This window comes from Durotheca rogersii (genome assembly GCF_024521655.1).
Source record: "Durotheca rogersii strain YMJ 92031201 chromosome Unknown GGS23scaffold_5, whole genome shotgun sequence".
Lineage (NCBI taxonomy): Eukaryota > Fungi > Ascomycota > Sordariomycetes > Xylariales > Xylariaceae > Durotheca > Durotheca rogersii.
This window is the reverse complement of record NW_026251236.1, coordinates 443,634-461,682: the sequence shown is the minus strand read 5'-3', so window position 1 is coordinate 461,682 and position 18,049 is coordinate 443,634. Positions and strand designations below refer to the sequence as shown.

Here is an 18,049-nt window from a genome sequence, read left to right as displayed (position 1 = left end):
AGCACTAGCCTTGGCAGGCACCCACAGCAGGAGGTTGGTGCCGGCGGCAGAACCCGGCGGCACGTCCTTCGTCCCCCGTGCGGAATTCCATGCTTCCTTCTAGAAAGCTGCGCGAGGGAAAAAAAAACCCCCCAAAAAACGCACCACCCGGGTTTCGCGCCACGTAGGTACGTGCAGCTCCCTCTACAATCCGATGGAGAGATCCCTTCGATCGCCCTTGGCACATACACTCCCCCCTTCTTCTCCGCCCCCGCGCGCGCGCCCGCATCGCATAACGCACGAATGGTGTTATGTGAGCGTCTCGCCCCGGTGAGCCTCTGTTGGTATAAGCTGGTCCGCCAATCTGGTTCCGTAAGATAGCAGCAAGAATTGAAGGTCAGCGAAGCGCGGGCATAAGTCGGTGGCTTCCCCCTCTTTCCCTCTACGCCTTAAGTAGTAGGTAGGTAGGTAGGCAGACATGTACGCATCCCCAACGGGGGAATCTCTATGAAGGGCGAGGGGGGCAGGCCGCATGTCGGAGAGTCGGTTTCCCGTTAACCCTCTCCCGCCACTCAGTTCGAGGGTGGGGATATATGCACATGCGTAGTGCGGTTGCGATGTGGTGTGGAGAGGGAGGTCAGCCACGGTCGGGATGATCTCAATTGAGCCTTGGCTCTCGTCAATAGGTACGTCACACAGAATCGATAGGTATATACCTATGTAGACCCCCCTCCTCCTCCCCGGCCGCACACTCTCTTGCAGCCTCCCACCCCTCTTCCTCAAACGGATCGTCCGGCGTTCGGTGATTGGCCGAGTGGGTGCTCATATGAGATGAAGCGCCCCCAGTCTATATTTGGTCTAGCGCCATATACTCTACAAGTGCTGTCTAGATTAGTACTGTGTGCTGGTGCAGCCAGGTGCCCGGCGGGGCTCCCCTTTATTCCCGCGGTATTGCCGTCAACTGGCAAGCTGACTGATGCTCCAGGACTGGCTGACTTGGCCGGCTGGCCGTGCCTAACTCGTAGACCGAACGCCCGAGACTCGGTGAGCGAATTCTAACTCGATTCATTCCGTCCCCATTGCATCGATCCTAAGCGTTCCCCGACCTGCGTTGTACCTGTGTTGCGTTGTGTTGTGTTGCGTTGCGTTGTATTGTGCTGCGGAAATGTTCTGGTCTTTTTTTCTGTGAGCCACTCGTCTTCCTCCCCGGCTGCGATGACAGTGCCTCGCTACAACCTCGACCGGCTTCGAGGCGCACATAGTAGTAATTAATTGCCTCGACTGCTACCCATCCTCTCGTGTTCAATGGCCCGGGCCTCGCCCATCTACGTCATAGCCAAGCCGCCGTCACACCGCGACAAAAACCGTGGGATGCCGTCGTACTTTCAGCAGGCCGCTTTTAGCAGCTGAGGCTCGCGCTGGTGGTGCTTCTAGAACCCGAGAATTAAGACATTGTGATATGCGGCCTGCATCGCCTACTTGCTTCCATCCAGCCCTACTTTCCGCCGGGCTGCGTCACCTGTTGTGGGATGGAAGAATGTCCATCGAGGAAGGAAACGTGCTTGAGAGACATGTCGCCTGCACGGCAGCCCGGCCGTGTTGGGGTACGTTAGATGGCAAGCTGTCTTCTCCATTCCGCCTGACCGCACAGTACCTACATCTGGGGAATTCGCAACGCCCCGCCTTAAAAGTAAGTATTGGTAGTCGAGCCGACTTGGTTTCGGGCACGGTGTTCGTGGTTTCATCGATGTCGCCGTGACACCAGGTCGATACGTCGGCGGTGCTGTTGCCGATTTCTATTTGGGAGGCGTTTTTACTTCTTTTCTTTAAATGCTCGCAGGGCTTAGTCGACAGTGGACTTACATCACGCCTGAAACAATTGAGGGATAATCTATTAATGCCGCCACCATCGGAGACGACAGCATCGTGCGCATCTTACGCATCTCGTCAGGATCGATTCGACCTAGGTAAAGATCTCTCTCTCGCGGGATTCGTCACGCAACAGCTAGCCTTGATGGTGGCGATAACAACAGCAATAATTCCCGAAACAAAGCTACCTCTAGTAGCTCTTCTGCTGATCCATGTGGGATGTGGGGTATTAGGGCGTGTAGACGTGTGTATGCATCACTTACACTAAGTATACACACCATGACCGGTATGCCAGATGGAGTTGACCGTCGGCAACTAAGCGGCCGATTTCTCGACGTAGAAGAAGTTAATTTTCTAAGGACAGGGAGCCATGTGGCATTCAGGTGGTCTTCCAAAAATACATCCCACCTATTAGGTATACCCCCCCTTTAATCTGTGCCTGAGCACCTACCTACGTAAAGGGAGGGCGAGAAAGAGAGAAAGAGAGAGAAAAAGAGACATCAGGGTCGGGGAACGGAGTCTACGTAAACACCGATCCGTTCGTGTAGAGCGACAATGTCCGTGTGACCTGGAGGTTATTCCGATACGTTACGGGCCAACTTGGGAGCCTCGGGTTGTTCGAGATTAGGCATGGAATCCCGCATTAGACGATTGGACTAGGGGAAAAAAAAAGATACTCTCGTTGTCTTTCTCTCTTACTATATTCACCGTCTTCGCTGATCTGCCAATTGTCTTGTTTCAGCCCGTACTTCAAGCGCCGTATCGACCCCTCATCTTGCTTCCGAGGCTCGCCGGACGACCTGATCTCTATCCCCTATTCGCCCGCCTCTGCTCTCCTATTTAAGTTTCGATGGCGTTCCAGCGCTGCGTATACCGTAGCTACAAAGTGCCGTAGATGCTGGATCCTTCGAAGAGCCTAGGCGTCCGACGGCGCTCGCATAATCTAGCAGTACCCGCAGAACAGAGGAGGGTCGCCAGCCTCCACCCGTTAGCTCCAGACCAGGCCCTCGGCCAGGCCCGTGGCGTCGCTCTGGGGACTAGCAAGACAAAAGTCTTCCACCGTCATAGAAATGACGAACGTACCTCGTGTTGCCCGTCTTTCTTTTCCGATTGAGAAGAACGTCAGGATCGTGGCGTTCTAGGGCCTTGGGCTCAGCCGTATACGAATGCAATGCAATCTTAGACAGCATCGGTGCTACCCGATCACACGGCTTTCTTCCCAGATCGTAGTACTGTTGAAAGCGTTGCACGCGCAGGTGGGACAACACCTGAAGCGATATCGGGCGGAGGTCTCCAAGGAGACAGGGGTCCCAAAGCGAGAAACACGGCTCATAATGTCCTCCATTTATTGCTACATATTAATCCGACGTATGTAGCAAGAAAAGGGAGGAAAATGACTTCATAGCTTTCATTATAATATTCGCCGCTCCCCCCCACCCAACGCAAATCTCCGACCTCGACCCAACACTTGGATCGTGCAAATGTCATCGCATTGCTATTCTTGATATTGTTGTTGTACTGTACACTCTACAGCGAAACGACCCGGCCCTCTCTCACGAACCGAATGGACGCCGTCACGGATGAGGAAGAGGATGATGGTGGCGGTGGCGGTGGTGACGGATAGTAAGGTGGTATCTACAACTTGGAAATGATAGCGGCGGCATACTCGTGGGTCTTGGCCTTTCCGCCGAGGTCGCCTGTCAGCGACTTTCCTTCAGCTAGGGTATCGAACGTGGCCTTCTCGATTCTGTTGGCATATTCGTTCAGCCCCATGTGCCGCAGCAGCATCATGGAGCTGAGGAGTAGAGCCGTGGGGTTGGCCAGCCCCTTTCCGGCGATGTCCGGTGCCGATCCATGGACGGCCTCAAATATGGAACACTCGTCTCCGATGTTTCCCGAGGGCGTTAGGCCTAGGCCGCCGATAAGGCCGGCGCACATATCTGAAAGGATATCACCGTATAGGTTTGGCATCACCAGGACCTTGTCGTTATACGGGACGGGGTCGGTTACCATCTTCAGGCAGGTGTTGTCCAGTAGCTCCGCGTCGAATTCGATGTTAGGGAAATCCTTAGCCACGTCCCGGGCCGTCTTGAGGAACAGGCCGTCGGACATCTTCATGATGGTGGCCTTGTGCACAACGCGGACCTTCTTGCGCCCGATTTCCTCTGCGTGCTGGAAGGCGAATCGTAGAACCCGCTCGCTGGCCTCGCGGGTGATCAGCTTGATACTCTGTACCACGCCGTCGACAACGACGTGCTCGATTCCCGAGTATTCGCCCTCGGTGTTCTCTCGGATAAGGACAGTGTCGACGTTCTTGTAGGGCGTCTCATATCCAGCCACAGATCGGCAAGGGCGTAGATTCGCAAAGAGGTTGAAGGTTCGGCGGAGGGTCAGGTTCAGGGAGACGTGTCCTTCGCCGACGGGGGTCTTGTAGTGTTCGTCGATTAGCCAGTTAGGGTTATTCCGTACATGTATGCATAGCTATGCATCTGCGTGTCCCCGTGTCTATGTGTATGTATGTTTATGTATACAAGGAGGGAGTAGCAACTTACAGCAAGAGGGCCCTTGAGGGCGACTTTGTTCCTCTGGATGCTCTCAATGGTCTCGGGGGGGAATGTTGTCTTTCCGTCTTTGATGATAGGCTTGACGCTAACCGGTTCCCAGGCGATCGGGGTCTGGGGAGCTTTAGCGTCGAGAATACTGGCTCGAGGGAGCCTGAATCCCACTAACCTTGGCGGCAGCGAAGATGTCCTTCACAGCCTGCGAGATCTCTGGCCCAATACCGTCACCCTCGATGATGCTGACGGGGTAGCGGCCCTGTAGTCCTAGCGATCAGTCGGTTTACTCTACACAACATTTGCCAGGTGGCATCATATTTGTGCTCCCGAGGTGATAGCTAGATTTGAGTGATTTTCCTCGCGTTGAATTTCGCTTCTGGGAAGAGGTCACAAGGACGGCGTCAACACGTACTTCGGCATTCTTGGTTCCCGTGAATTTGGCAACTTTGTTAGAGTAAAACCTCTGACCCTAGAGTCCGGTGGCTGGTTAGCGACTGCATCGCGCTGCCGTACAACAAGGCCAGCATGGCTTGAGAGGTCTGCACCCACCTGGAACGCGAGACGGGCAGCGGCTCGAGGGGTAGCAGAACCAAGGCATTGGCACCGGAGGGGTGCGGCGACCGCTCGGATGGTTAGCATTATAGAGGATATGACGGTATCGTCGCAGCCCTCCTTTCTCTCTATAAGCCTAGAGGAGGAAATTAGAAATACTGGCGCAGCAGGGAGAGAGAGTTGTTGTAGGCGTAGATGGGTATGAACGAGTGGGATTGGTTTGCGAAACCGCACTTTTTTTTTGTCGAGCTCGGGTGGTGTCGGACGGACAGACGGGTCAAATGTTCAGAAATGCATATCTAGTAGGGATGCACTTATGCGTTGCATCGATCTGATAACAAAAGAAGAGCAACCTTGCTGGGTACGTGCCTCGTAGGTACCTCCCGCCTCAAGCACACAGGCAGGTACCTTACCTGAGGTACTTTATCCAAGGTCCGGAGGCCGGCAGGCCCACCCACCTGTCACCTGCCTATGTGTACATGTGCCTTAGGTGGGCTTGAGCCGCAGGACCCGACGCAAAAAAATTTCACCGCAGCCTTTTCAGATTTGCCGGTAGGCACTACCAGGTTCATCTACGTAATGTCCACTTGTGCAGGACTAGGCACATAGCTTAGAAGGTACTTACCTAAGGCAAGGCAGGTGCCTAGCCTAAGGTAATAGTACCCACCCAACTGAGCTGCCATGCTTACGTAATATCTTATACATACGGGTATGTGCGCAGAGGTACAGGCAGGTAGGTACCTAAGGAACTTGCACTTGACCGCATCAAGCCAAGGGCATTCAGGGCGACGCAGCCTTACCTGAACCCCTTCTCGTGCAACCCCTAAGCTGCTGGCCAGATCCATATACCCAGGATATCATCATGAACCCGCAACGAGATTCACATGCCTGATCGCGGAAGGTCTACATACCCATAATACGCAATACGCTGGCGCTACCAGCACAAGGGCCCGACCTTGATGGATGGGATGCCCGTAGATACACTGGCGCATAGCCACATCACTGTTACTGCCAGGAGGCATCGCGAGTGACGAGCCATGGCTGACTTCGACCGAAACGTCCTGGAGTTCTACCAGCTATCGACGCCCTTCCCTACCGAATGGCCCGCCGAAAAAGACAAGAGCGATAATTCCGATAGCGAGCAAGAGCTGTCCAAGCAGAAGATAAACCGCAGGAAATCGAGATACCAAGCGCTCGAACGCGCCGTCAGCAACAGGGCCAGCATCGTCCAGGGGTCCGAGAAGTCGGCGAATGGGGTGAGCAACTTGGTGCAGCGGGACGAGCCCGACCCGTTGGGGACATCGGATAGCGTCGTGAGATCCCTGAAGCAATTAGGAGTGCCCGTTCAAGATGATGTCCGCCTACGTATGTCAGACGAAAACGAACCCTATATATGTGTATATACACATACATATATGCGTGTGTGGTGACCCTGGCTGACTACCGCCCTCGCAGGCAATCGCTTCCTCCTGTCTTCTACCAGCTTCTCCCCGGCCCTGTTCCTCTCGCAGATGCACGCTACCGCCGACACCGACTCCTTGCTGAACGGGCTTGATATCCTGTCGAAATCCATCGACCAGAAGTCGGCGTCGCTGAAGGTTCTGGTCGAATCCAACTTCGAGCGGTTTGTACGAGCCAAGGCGACCATTGACAATGTCTACAAGGAGATGAAGTATCGCGGCGCCGAGCCCCCATCTCCGTCTCGCGGCCGCGGCCACTCGCGGCATCCCAGCAAAAGCAGCTTCAGGAATAGCAGTGGCGGGGCTGCTCTTGGGCCAAACCCGCTGGTGGCGCCTCTTCTCAACGATACTAGAAAGAAGAACGCGCTTGTCAAGGAGAGCGATTATGGGGTCATGGGCATCAAGACGCCTTTGCTCGATGTCTCGGCAAAGGCGGAGGACGTTTGGGGCCCAGCGCTGGGCGGGCGTGAGAAGGAGGAGAATCTCAAGACCGTATCGACTTCCCTCGACCGGTTCAGGGAATACATCGAGGCGAGCTCCAATATTGCCGACAGCATAAGGCGTAAGGACTACGAAGCGTTGGTGGAGGAGTATGTCCGTGCCCGGAGGTTTGCCGACGAGACACGTAGGCTCGTTGAGGAGTTCGACTCGACCCCGCCGAGTGAGACGGAGATGTACCAGATTGTCCTCGCGGCACGGATGTGGTACGATGTCGATGAGCAGATCCAGCTTTTCAAGCGCGATGTTTGGAGGAGGCTCACCTCGCTCCATAACGTCTCCCGAGCCGAGACCTCGGTCGGGCAGCCACGAGACCAGCACGTGGAATTGATCAGCCTGTTGCTAGAACTCGGCGTGGACGATAATCCGATCTGGGTCTGGCTCCTGAGCAAATATGATTATCTTAAGGGTAAAATCTCATCGACGAGCGAGCGGGCTAAAGTCGAAATCGAAGTGCTCCGACGTCGTCTTGCCAATGCCGACAAAGCACCGCCGCAGGCCATGGGCACGTACCTGCGGAACCTTGGTCGCCAATCAGTCGAGAACAAAGTCGCCGGGCTGGATTCCGCCGAGGTCATCGAGTTGTGGGAAAAGATGCTGGCGTTCCTGTCAACATTGTTGTCGGCGCAAGGTATTCTAGGCGAAGTAGTCGAGTTCTGGCAGACTGTCGAAGGGTTTATCGACGGAAAGGCCCAGAAGTCGTTGCCTACAGGTTACAATGACGAATCCCGGGACCACCATCAACTTTCGCAGCAGGGGACTACCGATCTACAAAAAGGTACGGTCGAACTAGTTGATATGATACGGTCACACGTTTTCGAGTTCTTCGTCGGCGCCCCCCCCGAAGACATATCGCTTCTATTCTCGCCCCTACCGCCCTCTCCCGGCACGCCGAAGTCAGCGGGGCTGCCTCCCAACCGGAGAGATCCTCGTTTCAACTTCGATGCGAATAACCTCCCCCCGCCATCGCCCAAGAAAGGCGAGTCTTGGGAAAAGTTTGCCTTTTGGCCGCCCACGTCCAACTCGATCAGCGGCGTCCATTATCTAGCAAAGATGCTCAACCTGGTCGGTTCTGGCGCATCGGAAATGGCAAGCGTTGCCCCCGTGAGCCAAGACGACGGGAAGCAGCTGGAGATGCTCAAGACGTTGGTAGGCGCCGCGCGTGACAGGGCGGCTACAGCATTATGTGCTGCTTGGAATAGAGATTCCGAGAGCGTTAAGTGCGTCGAGGACTGGAAGCGTTCCAAAGATATGGGAGACGTTACGCGAATGCCAGCCAGCTTCGCCGCCTTCGAAACCGCGTTGCTCTCGGGTATGCAGAAGATCCTCTACATTCCGGAGGCGATGGCTAAGCCAGGTGCCGGGGATATTGTCCTCCCACCACCAGCGAAGCTCCTACAAACAGTGAGGGGCCAGTACATGACAACGCTCTATAAGACGTTCAGTGGGATGGTCGAGAATGCAGAACGCTCCATTAAGAAGGCAGACGACGAATGGACTACCGACGTAGACATGACGGCGAGGTCCGGGAGCGAGAAGGCGTCTTTAGCTGCTGGTCCTGGGACTGTCGACGCAGGAGATAGGGTGAGTTGCCATCTAGTCATTTTGAACCTGAGCGCTGACATGGTAACCATACAGAACGTCCGTATGCTCCTGACCCTCGGAAACCTTCACGCGTTGCGGACCAAGGTGGTGCCTAGTCTCAATGGCCAATTCGAGAACGCCTTCTCTGTTAAGCTTACCGACGAGTCTAAGCTCATCAAGGACGTGCTTGGTCAGATCGACGCCAGGCTGTTCCAGACATATACGAAGCCTTCGCTGGAAAGTCTGCGTAAGATCATCCGCGCCGGACTCGCTGACCCGGACTGGTCGTCTCCCAAGCCTACGGGGGTTAAGCCTTACGTGTACGAGGCCCTGCTCACGCTAGTGCTGGTACACACACAAGTGTCGACGACGGCGCCGAGCATGACGCACCAGGTGCTCTCGTACCTGCTGGAGCAGATCAGCCGGGAGCTGCTAGACGGGCTCAAGGCGCGGACGAGCGGGTTCGACCTGGGGGCCCTGATGCAGGCGACGCTCGACGTCGAGTTCTTCGCGCAGACGCTGAGCCAGTACACGACGGAGCGCGCCTCGGCGACGCAGAGCGAGATCTACACCATGCTCGACTCCAAGACGGACAGCCAGGCGCGCGCCCGCCTCCAGGACGAGCTGCCCGGCATGCGTGAAGTGCTCAAGAAGCTCCGCGAGCAGTCCAGGAACGAGTTCGCCTGCTTCAAGCGGCCGCGCCGCAGCCCGAACCAGAGCTCTTCCCAGTCCCAGCCCGCCCCCGAGCAGCCGCCGGCCCCGGCTTAGATGGCTACGGTGCCTCGGACATCCGGGGCGCGGCCATTAGCTCAGCTGTTTTAGTCCCTGGGACCGCACATACTGCTATACTACAGCGGTCGGTAGCCGGGGCCGCTTGATTATGGCTATCGTGTCAGCAACCGTTCCGTCAAGTGAAATGCTTGACGGATATGAAAATGGAGAAGGACAGGGATTGTTGATGTTAGGGAGAGGGGGGTGATTGCCCTTGGCAATATGCCTACCTAAACAATCTAGCCAACTACCCCCCCCCTTCCCCCCCTGCGTTTAGAGGAAGAAGGGGGCGAGAAGCATAGAGGTAGGGGAATGGAAAAGCGGGAAAGAGGTGGAGAAGGGAAGATGAGAGAGGGAGAGAGGGAGGGAGAGCTAAGATGCCTGTATTCGACTGTAGACTAGGAGGTAGGGGCTGTGATGGTAGAAATTAGGAGACTGGGGTGCTAGGACTGAATGCTAAATGTATATTGGCAATTGCTTAAGATGGGCTGGTACCAGTACAGATCTAAGTAGACGAGGCATACTTGTTTATCACCCTAGTTGTGCTACTGCCGCCGCCGCCGCTGCTGCTGCTTCGATCCAGGAGTTGTCTTCAGCCACCAGATTGCAAGGCCACGACGCGACTTCGAAAGCCCCCTGGAATCATATCTACTAGACCGCCAAGCGCGAGATACAGATAGTTGCATGGCGGAATTTCTTGGTTATTTTGTTTATTCGAGGGGAGGAGGAACTAGGGTTCAACCAGCCTGGTTAATCAAGTTACTTTGATGACATTTTGTGTTGTGTTGTATATAGTCTACACGAAAGGGGGATTGGGGTATATTTTTCAACATCTATAAGACAAGAGCAGAGAGATATGCGTGCCAGGGTTCTTCTGACCTGTTCCCTTCCGTTTTTGAACTAATTCGAAGTGGAAAAAAGAGAGATGACTTCTCCTTCATCCGTTCATTCATCCCGTCTCTTGACTACCGTACTGTCTGTTTTTTTCTTTCCTTTTTCGTATTTCTCTGTTTGTGTCGTGAGACATCTGTTCTTGCAACGCAGCTTTCTTTTCTCTATCCGTTCTTGTCTGACGATGCTGGAAAGAAGAGAAACCCCGATGCATGTATGACCAGTGATCGGGGGGTCGGAGTATCAGGAGTACACCATATTAGTCTTGTTATCGTCATTCGTATAATATCTATATCGTAAATCATGCCCATGTTTGTACTTCTGGCCGATCTTTATACTTGCTCCTCTGGCCGGAGGAGCGGAGGTAAACACCATCTCAGAGTAGTACTGGGAAGGGGTTGCGGGTCCGTTTTTTTAAGAGAACAGCCTAGAGCTGGCTCGTAAGCCCCCAGGAGTTTATACAAGCATCCTGGAGGGATGTGGTATGTTATGTAAGGTTGTGGGTGTAAAGCAGACAGAACTCTTAATTAAGCAGGAGAGGTGCACAGAATAAGAATTCCAGCGACCGTGAGTCGGTTGGTTGAAAATTATTTTGTTCGTGGCGCGCACGCAAATAAGCAGCTGCATAGAGAAATGAGTTAGCAGTGTGTAGATATGGGGAATGACACTGAAAGGGTACTTACGCGTTATGTTGAGATGTCGGAAATAGTCCTGGATCGTAGGGTCATCCTCGTCGGCCACAATCGGAGCATCTGGGTGCGCAGCTGTTGTTTTAGGAAGGATGTGTCGGATGACAAGCAGCATCCTCAAAAGCTCTGTCAACCCTTGTCCTTGGTTCGTGAAGTTGCTCGGTGGCTTCTCCAACGGCCATTTCGGACGAAGGTTCTCCTCGTCCCACGCTTTGAACGCCCATGTTGTCTTCTCCATACAGTTGAGGAAAAGCATGACAGTGAGAAACATGGGAAATCCGAGCTTTGTCTTCCCATCTTGTAGATTGCGCTGGATGCCGTTCAGTAGGTTCTTGCTGGCAGTGGAGGCTTTACGCTCCGCAGCAGCAGTGAGCTGCATGCATATATTGGTGTAGGCTTCGCTGTCAGACTCATCGCTAATCCAGTAGTCTTTAACACCTTCTTCGGGGGACTTCGCAAGCATAGTCCACTGGCGCTCTCGGTCCATCATCTCAACAATTCCCCAAAGTTCTAGAGACCTCTGGAGCAGCTCGTCATTGTTGTCCTTAACCACAGAGACAGCCACCTCTAAGGTAAGGCGAACATAGTGGGATGGTTCACGTCGGATCAATTCAGGGAGCACTTGGCGCATGTACTGCTCAACTTTGCTAGGGATATCCTCCTTGTTGTTATCGAGTAAGATCACCGGCCCCGGATTTTGAGGGCCATTATTATTGCTGTCGTTAGGGAGATCGTTCTCCACCTCTTTGGGAGCTCCTTGCACGACTTCGAAGACAACCTTAAAGGCAGTATCGGGAAAGTGGGAGGCCTCTACCAGGATCCCTGTGTTCTTAAGCCGATGAGTAGTCTTGTAGTTATTTATCCTTTTCTGGGCCATGACTACCTGAACGCCAGCCGAGTAGAGATCGATGTACTCAGAGAGTTTTGTCCGGACACACCCGGTACGCCAGACACGAGGGGATAACACCTTCTTGCAAGTATCACACGGAGTGCCCTTAGAGCATGTCTTTCGTAGAATGCGACATCGGATGCAGGCTCCAATGCGTCGAACCTCTTGAACCTCCTTTCGTCTGCTGGAATCAAATCTTGCCCGGCCATGGCGGTGTCGTGGGCCGTTGGGACCATTGCTTGTGTCCATACGAAAGCCACCCTTGTTTAATACTGGGGCAGAGTGCTGACTGTGGCTGTTGACGGTTGCAGGTGCATAAATGCCGTCCTGAATATATGCCATGCTATCCCAGGGTGTAGCAGGCTCGGCCGGCACAGGTGGTTTAGGCGAAGGATAGTCAACCATCATGTCGGTTGAATCGGGCTGAGGCTGGGGTTGGGACTGAGAAGCAGGCTCAGTGATCGGCTCGTCATCAAGCTGCGGATCGAGAAGAGACGGATTCAGGCGAGCCGCAGCAGCAGCAGCAACAGATAGCGCAGACTGCCCGGGGATGGCGGGGCCTGCATGTTGCAACAATCGTTGCAACCTCTCTTCTGCAGTGAGCTTCTGGGGAGAGTTCTGCGGCGTGTCTGGCAACCACACTCTTAGTTAGCAAGACTTCCGACTCATGCCATAGTTGGGGGAGAGGGATGCCCTTACCAACATCCTGAGGGGCATTTTCTGTGTTCATGGGCGGGTGTTCCAGAGTGAACTGCTCGTGGAGTTCGGACGGGGTTGCATTGGTAGTGACGGGACCAGGAGTAGCTAGACTTGTCTGCATAGTCTCGTCTACAGACTCGTGTACAGGGGGCATTGGGTCTTCATGCTTCTCGTTGGCCTCGATCTGGCGGGAGACTTCGGCTAATGTCTCGAGAGGAGTCCAGATCGGATTCTGGGCCTGAGCGATGGGGGAGTTGGTGGCAGAACCGGCAGCAGGACCGGCAGCAGTAGGACCCGGCATGGGAACAACAGCGGCGGTGGGACCAGTGTTGGGACTCGAGTGCACAAGACCGTCAAATCCGTGGCGACTAGACGCATTGTTGAAGCCGTGAAGGGCAAGGCAAGCATTGATCCTATCGGTCTCGGAAATAGCTGGGCATTTCTTAGTCAAGTGAGCTGTCAAGCTGTCGATGCGACCCTTGGGGAAGTCCTCGCCACAGGCCTTGCAACGATGGCGGTATCTATTGCTATTGTCGTTCAGCTTGGCTCCGCGTTCAAAGAACTCGAGGATCAAGGCATTGGGCTTGCGGCCCATCTTGTCGGCCGTTGCTGAGATTGGCGATGCTGACGATACTGATGTAAGATGGCAGGCAAGAAAGGTAGGTAGAGAATAAAGCTGGCAGAATCTTGAATGCGGTGAGTCTCGAGTTTGACCACATGGAGAAATCCATCGGACCGAGCTGACCTGCACCCAACTTACCTAAACCACCGGAGCTTAGGTCAGGTACCTGGCCGGTAGGTGAGGAGGCGGGTACCTAAGGCAAGCGGGACAGCCCACAGGAAGGGGAGGGAAGTAGGGGTTTCGGAGGATACCTAGGTACCTAGGTACCGACCTATGAAATGGAGGTGTGCGGAAAGGGATTTAGGAGCCAGCGGCGGGTTTTAGCTAAGGGGGTGGGATTGGAGCCTCCCTTAATTACCTAGGTACATGTGTGGACTATGTACATGCAGCCGGTCTCAGCTGGTATCGGGCAGCTGACAGCTGTCGCGGATGGGGAAGGTTGGAGCCTGCCCTGCTCTGTATATGTGGGTACCAAACGTACATACGTAAGGCGGTCAGTCACAATCCGGTGCCTGCATGCCTTCCATAATGATCGATCCCTGCCGAGGTGCCGCTTAAGAGGTTAGGTACCTTAGGTAGTAGGTACTTATATAGGTACGTACAGGTAGGGTTGCAAAAAAAGTTTTTAAGTTAAGTTTTATTGAAACTTAACTTAAACTTAACTTAAAAAAACTTAAAAAAAAACTTATTTTTTTTTAAAAAAGTTAACCTAACTTAACTTAACTTAACTTAAAAACTTAAACTTTTTTTTCAACCCTGTGTACAGGTATCTCCTAGATACATGCAAACCTTAGTTAGGTCAGGTGCCCACCTGGTGGATTAGGTAATGGTCGACTTCCATCATGGTAAAACACCCCTCTTACCCCCTTTTCATTTTACCCATCTGTCTGCCTAAGCTACATACACATGCGCACACACGAGCAACACAAAGAGCACACGAGCACACACGTGCCCGTGCCCTGGTATCGACCCCAAGCGAAGGGACCCGTCATCCTTATTATCCCCTCTCTTAACCCCCCTGGACTCTCGCTAGCACCTCTGTCTGTCCGTGATATCCGTTTCCGTTTAGACCTCAGACGGTTGCAGCAGAACTAGGTTGCTTCAGCCTCGAAAGAGAAAAGGCCTTCCACGCACGTAGCATTAGCTTCGCCATAGCTTCCTCGAAACTCAACATTGGCTATGGTGCAAATTGCCTGATGCGGGAAACCGACCCGGGAGACGTCTACGCACCTGGACGCGGCCACAGTCTTGATTGGTAAACGTCTCGCACCCTCTCAGATAGGGCTGGTAAGACCTGCCCATTCGAGAGCTTGGAAGACTCCATAATCCGTCACGTCTTTTATCTAGTCGTGTCTGGGCTCGCAAGTTACCGCAGCTCGCCTTGCAAGGCCAACGGAAGTCGGGAGAGCCATTCCCGAAGACAGGTCAAGGAATACCAACGAGATCCAACACGTGCCGCCGAAGACCGGCATCATGGTCGCTTAGAGCTCCGGCACGCCCGGCTAGGAACGGCCCACAATGGCCCCGGCCGAGGTCGTCGTCATGGTCTCCCTTCCATCGGACGGATCATTCGAACTTTCCCGTCCTCGCCCGGCCGTGAGATCGATACGCCCATTCCCAGTCCAGCACCTGCTTACCGTACATGTGCATCCAAATATCTCTGTGCTCGCGAAACTGGAGCTGCCTGACGTCGAGGCGTCAAATTTCATCTTCTCCAGGGCTCTTCCCAGGTTGCGATCGACACTGCGCCCTGTCTACATAGCTCCACTAGCGACGGCGCTTTTATGATTCTTGCAGGGCTTCCCACCAAATCAGTCCACGTCGCAGCGGCAGGTCCTGGTCGCCCGCTCCGCAGAATATGCAAGCCGGTCGGCTACCCAGATACCAGGTCGTAGGATTCGAGCATCGTGGCTTAGATACGCCTTCTCATACGGCTAGAAATAGATGCCTAACTAGGTAGGTCCGGGGTTAATGCAATATTATGTCGTCGCGTGTAGCCGTCCGTTGTTCATCTATCTGCATCAGCATTCCAATATGCCTTTTCCCCAAATGAGACCTTCTTTTCTGGGGCACTCGCTAAATCTATCGTTATATAACTAAGGGGCACGCTCGTTTCTTTAATCCTTCTGTCGAGGCCGGATAGTTGGTGTTCAGCATCGACTAGTCTGGGCAATTTTAGCTTCGAAATCCCGTCACGATGCGTGCCTCGGCCCAGCTCGGTCTATCGCTAGGCCTGTCGCTTGTTCAAGCTCAGGATCTGAGCCATTTTGTGTTGCCAGATGTATGTGATGGGGCCTTCTGAGATGGATTTCGCGCGTAATCGGACTGACATCTCTCTCATCGCACAAGACCGGCGCTATCAACGGAGGCAACACGTTCCCCGGCGTCAGTTTGCCGTTCGGAGTGGTGAAGCTAGGTCCCGATTTGTATACCGGATCCGATAGCTACTCCGGGTACCAGCCGACCGGCAAATTCATCGGCTTCAGCCTTCTGCACGAGAGCGGCACCGGAGGCGCCCCTAAATATGGAGTCGTTGCGCAAATGCCCGTCCTCGGCTCCGTCGACAACCCCTTAACCGACCAGGGGGTCAACCGAAGCAAGGCCGACGACATACGACTAGGCTACTACAAGTCAAACATGTTTAATGGCATTACCATCGAACTGGGAGCGACAACCAAAGCCGGCTTGTATAGATACCAATTCCCGGAAGACGCCGGCGCCGCAAATGTCATCGTTGACGTCTCTCACGTTCTTCCGTCCTACAGAGGCCAGGGCCTGGGCCAAAACTACTTGGGCGGCAATATCTCAGTGGCTGCAACAGATGCTGGCTTCCGCTACCAGGGGTCAGGATCTTATGACAACGTACGTTTTATGGATGCTGGCCGAGGAGGTTTGTTGAATACAGTTGCTAACGCTAGGTAGGGCTGGAACCGGGCGCCGAAATGGACGGTACATTTCTGTGGATATTTCGACCGGCCGGCAACGTTCAAAACATTCCTCGGGAAAGGTGCCACTGGCGAGGATCTGGACGAATATGGCGATGCGACCACACAGGAGTCCGAGGCTCGACTAGGAGCTATTTTCACTTTCAACAGCACAGCAGTCACCTCAAGAGTGGGAGTGTCCTTCATCTCGCCCGAGCAGGCGTGCGAAAACGTAGACAGGGAGATCCCCGCAGGAACTCCCCTCGAAACTCTAGAGGACAATGTGAAGTCCGCCTGGAATAGTCAGGTGCTGTCGAAGATCACCACGACAGACACGTCGAACACCACGAAGCTACAACTCCTCTACTCATCCTTGTATCACATGACCCTCATCCCCACCAACAAGACCGGAGAGAACCCGTTATGGTCGTCAGACGAGCCTTATTACGACGATATCTTCACGTTTTGGGATCTGGTAGGTTAAATGGCTCCGAAGATCGCGGTATCCGTAATCTAACGTGATATAGTTCAGATGCACAACGGCTCTAATGCATATCTTGCAACCCGTAGTCTACGAAGAATTCGTCCGCTCTCTCGTCGACATCTGGAGACACGATGGTTTCCTGCCTGACGGGAGGTCCTCATTCTTCAACGGTGCTACGCAAGGTGGCTCTAACGCGGACAATGTGCTTGCCGATGCTTACGTGAAGGGCGTCCGTGGCGCCATCAACTGGGAAGACGCATTCGCCGCTATGGTCACGGATGCTGAGGAGGTACCTCCGAACAACAACGATCCGAGAGATAGGTCCTCGTCGACGAAGGAGGGACGTGGTGCCTTGCCCGACTGGAAGGACCGCGGCTTCATCACCACCAAGTACCGCCGTTCGGTGAGCCGAGCCATCGAATAGTAAGCCGTAACCTAGTCCTAGCAGGTTGATGGTGACTTGAGACTAATGAGCCACCCAGCGCGGGGAATGACTTCGGTCTCTACCAAGTGGCGAAGGGGCTAGGAAAGGACGAAGAAGCAGAGAAGTATCTCAACCGGTCGCGCAACTGGCGCAACCAGTGGAACCCTAACATGGAGGCGTTGGGATTCATGGGTTTCCTCGGCCCCATTGACGAGGATGGCAACTTCATCAATCAGGACCCGCTCAGCTGTGGAGGTTGCTACTGGGGTGATCACTACTATCAGGGTTTGCCGTTCGAATACTCGTTCAATGCTCACCACGACGTGAACAAGTTGATTGAGCTTAGCGGTAGTTCCGATCGCTTCGTCGCGCGGCTCGAGAAGTTGTTTGAGGGCGGCGTGAGCTCTGGCAATTCGCAGTTCAACCGGACCCTCTTCAACCCGGGCAACGAGCCGAGCTTCACGTCTCCCTACCTATTCAACTTCGTCGGACGACAGGACCTGAGCGTCAAGCACAGCCGCCACGTCGCCCGCAGCTACTACGCGCCGACGTCCGCGGGCCTGCCGGGCAACTCGGACGCCGGCGCCATGGAGTCGTGGGTCCTGTGGTCGATCATCGGCCTGTACCCGATCACGGGCCAGACGACGTTCCTGATCGGGTCGCCGTGGTTCCGCGACCTGGCCATCGACCTCGGCGACGGCAAGAAGCTCGTCATCACGACGGCGGGCGGCGCCGAGGACGCCATCTACGTGCAGTCGCTCGACGTCAACGGCGAGAGCTGGGACAAGGCGTGGGTCGCGTGGGAGGACGTCTTCGCCAACGGCGGCACCATGCACTTCGTGCTCGGCCCCGAGCCCGCTGACTGGGCGACCGGCGCCCCGCCCCCGAGCCCGGCCACGGAGCCCCCAAGCTCGGAGGACACGGAGCCCCCGAGCTTGGACACGGCGGATGATGGACTCCCTACGGGCAGCGGACATGCTCGGTGGATAAAACGCGAGGGAGACGGAAGAGGCGACCGGTTTCGGATATATGCATACGTCGCCATGTTCTTTTCCTTCCTGCAGTGGACGTGAATGGATTGCGCGGCCTTCTCTCGGGTTCGCGAATCAGCGGAGTAGATAGATGTATATACACTTACCTCTACACAAACCTATAC

At 54.5% G+C, this 18,049-nt stretch overlaps 4 protein-coding genes across 4 annotated transcripts; 2 read left to right on the top strand and 2 right to left on the bottom strand.

The window, feature by feature from the left end:
• Positions 1–3,222: 3,222 nt before the first annotated feature.
• Positions 3,223–5,438, bottom strand: GGS23DRAFT_407382 (uncharacterized protein). The gene is made up of 5 exons (XM_051513640.1): positions 4,956–5,438; positions 4,819–4,875; positions 4,579–4,665; positions 4,401–4,523; positions 3,223–4,275 (listed from the first exon to the last, which is right to left on the bottom strand). Exons 1-5 carry the CDS (start codon positions 5,043–5,045, stop codon positions 3,484–3,486), a joined length of 1,149 nt encoding a protein of 382 aa, XP_051373782.1. The 5' UTR covers positions 5,046–5,438; the 3' UTR covers positions 3,223–3,483.
• A 461-nt stretch (positions 5,439–5,899) lies between these two features.
• On the top strand, positions 5,900–9,500 carry GGS23DRAFT_407333 (exocyst complex component Sec5-domain-containing protein). Its single transcript, XM_051513639.1, has 3 exons — positions 5,900–6,323; positions 6,414–8,500; positions 8,555–9,500. Exons 1-3 carry the CDS (start codon positions 5,996–5,998, stop codon positions 9,266–9,268), a joined length of 3,129 nt encoding a protein of 1,042 aa, XP_051373781.1. The 5' UTR covers positions 5,900–5,995; the 3' UTR covers positions 9,269–9,500.
• A 492-nt stretch (positions 9,501–9,992) lies between these two features.
• On the bottom strand, positions 9,993–13,236 carry GGS23DRAFT_557546 (uncharacterized protein). The gene is made up of 3 exons (XM_051515713.1): positions 12,440–13,236; positions 10,846–12,369; positions 9,993–10,783 (listed from the first exon to the last, which is right to left on the bottom strand). The coding sequence occupies exons 1-3, from the start codon at positions 13,032–13,034 to the stop codon at positions 10,686–10,688; spliced, it is 2,217 nt and encodes a 738-aa protein (XP_051373780.1). The 5' UTR covers positions 13,035–13,236; the 3' UTR covers positions 9,993–10,685.
• Positions 13,237–15,243: 2,007 nt separating this feature from the next.
• On the top strand, positions 15,244–17,966 carry GGS23DRAFT_618007 (glycoside hydrolase family 92 protein; the record flags this gene model as incomplete). The annotated part of the gene is made up of 5 exons (XM_051520909.1): positions 15,244–15,342; positions 15,411–15,923; positions 15,984–16,460; positions 16,513–16,892; positions 16,952–17,966. Exons 1-5 carry the CDS (start codon positions 15,259–15,261, stop codon positions 17,964–17,966), a joined length of 2,469 nt encoding a protein of 822 aa, XP_051373779.1. The 5' UTR covers positions 15,244–15,258.
• Between the last annotated feature and the right edge of the window lie 83 nt (positions 17,967–18,049).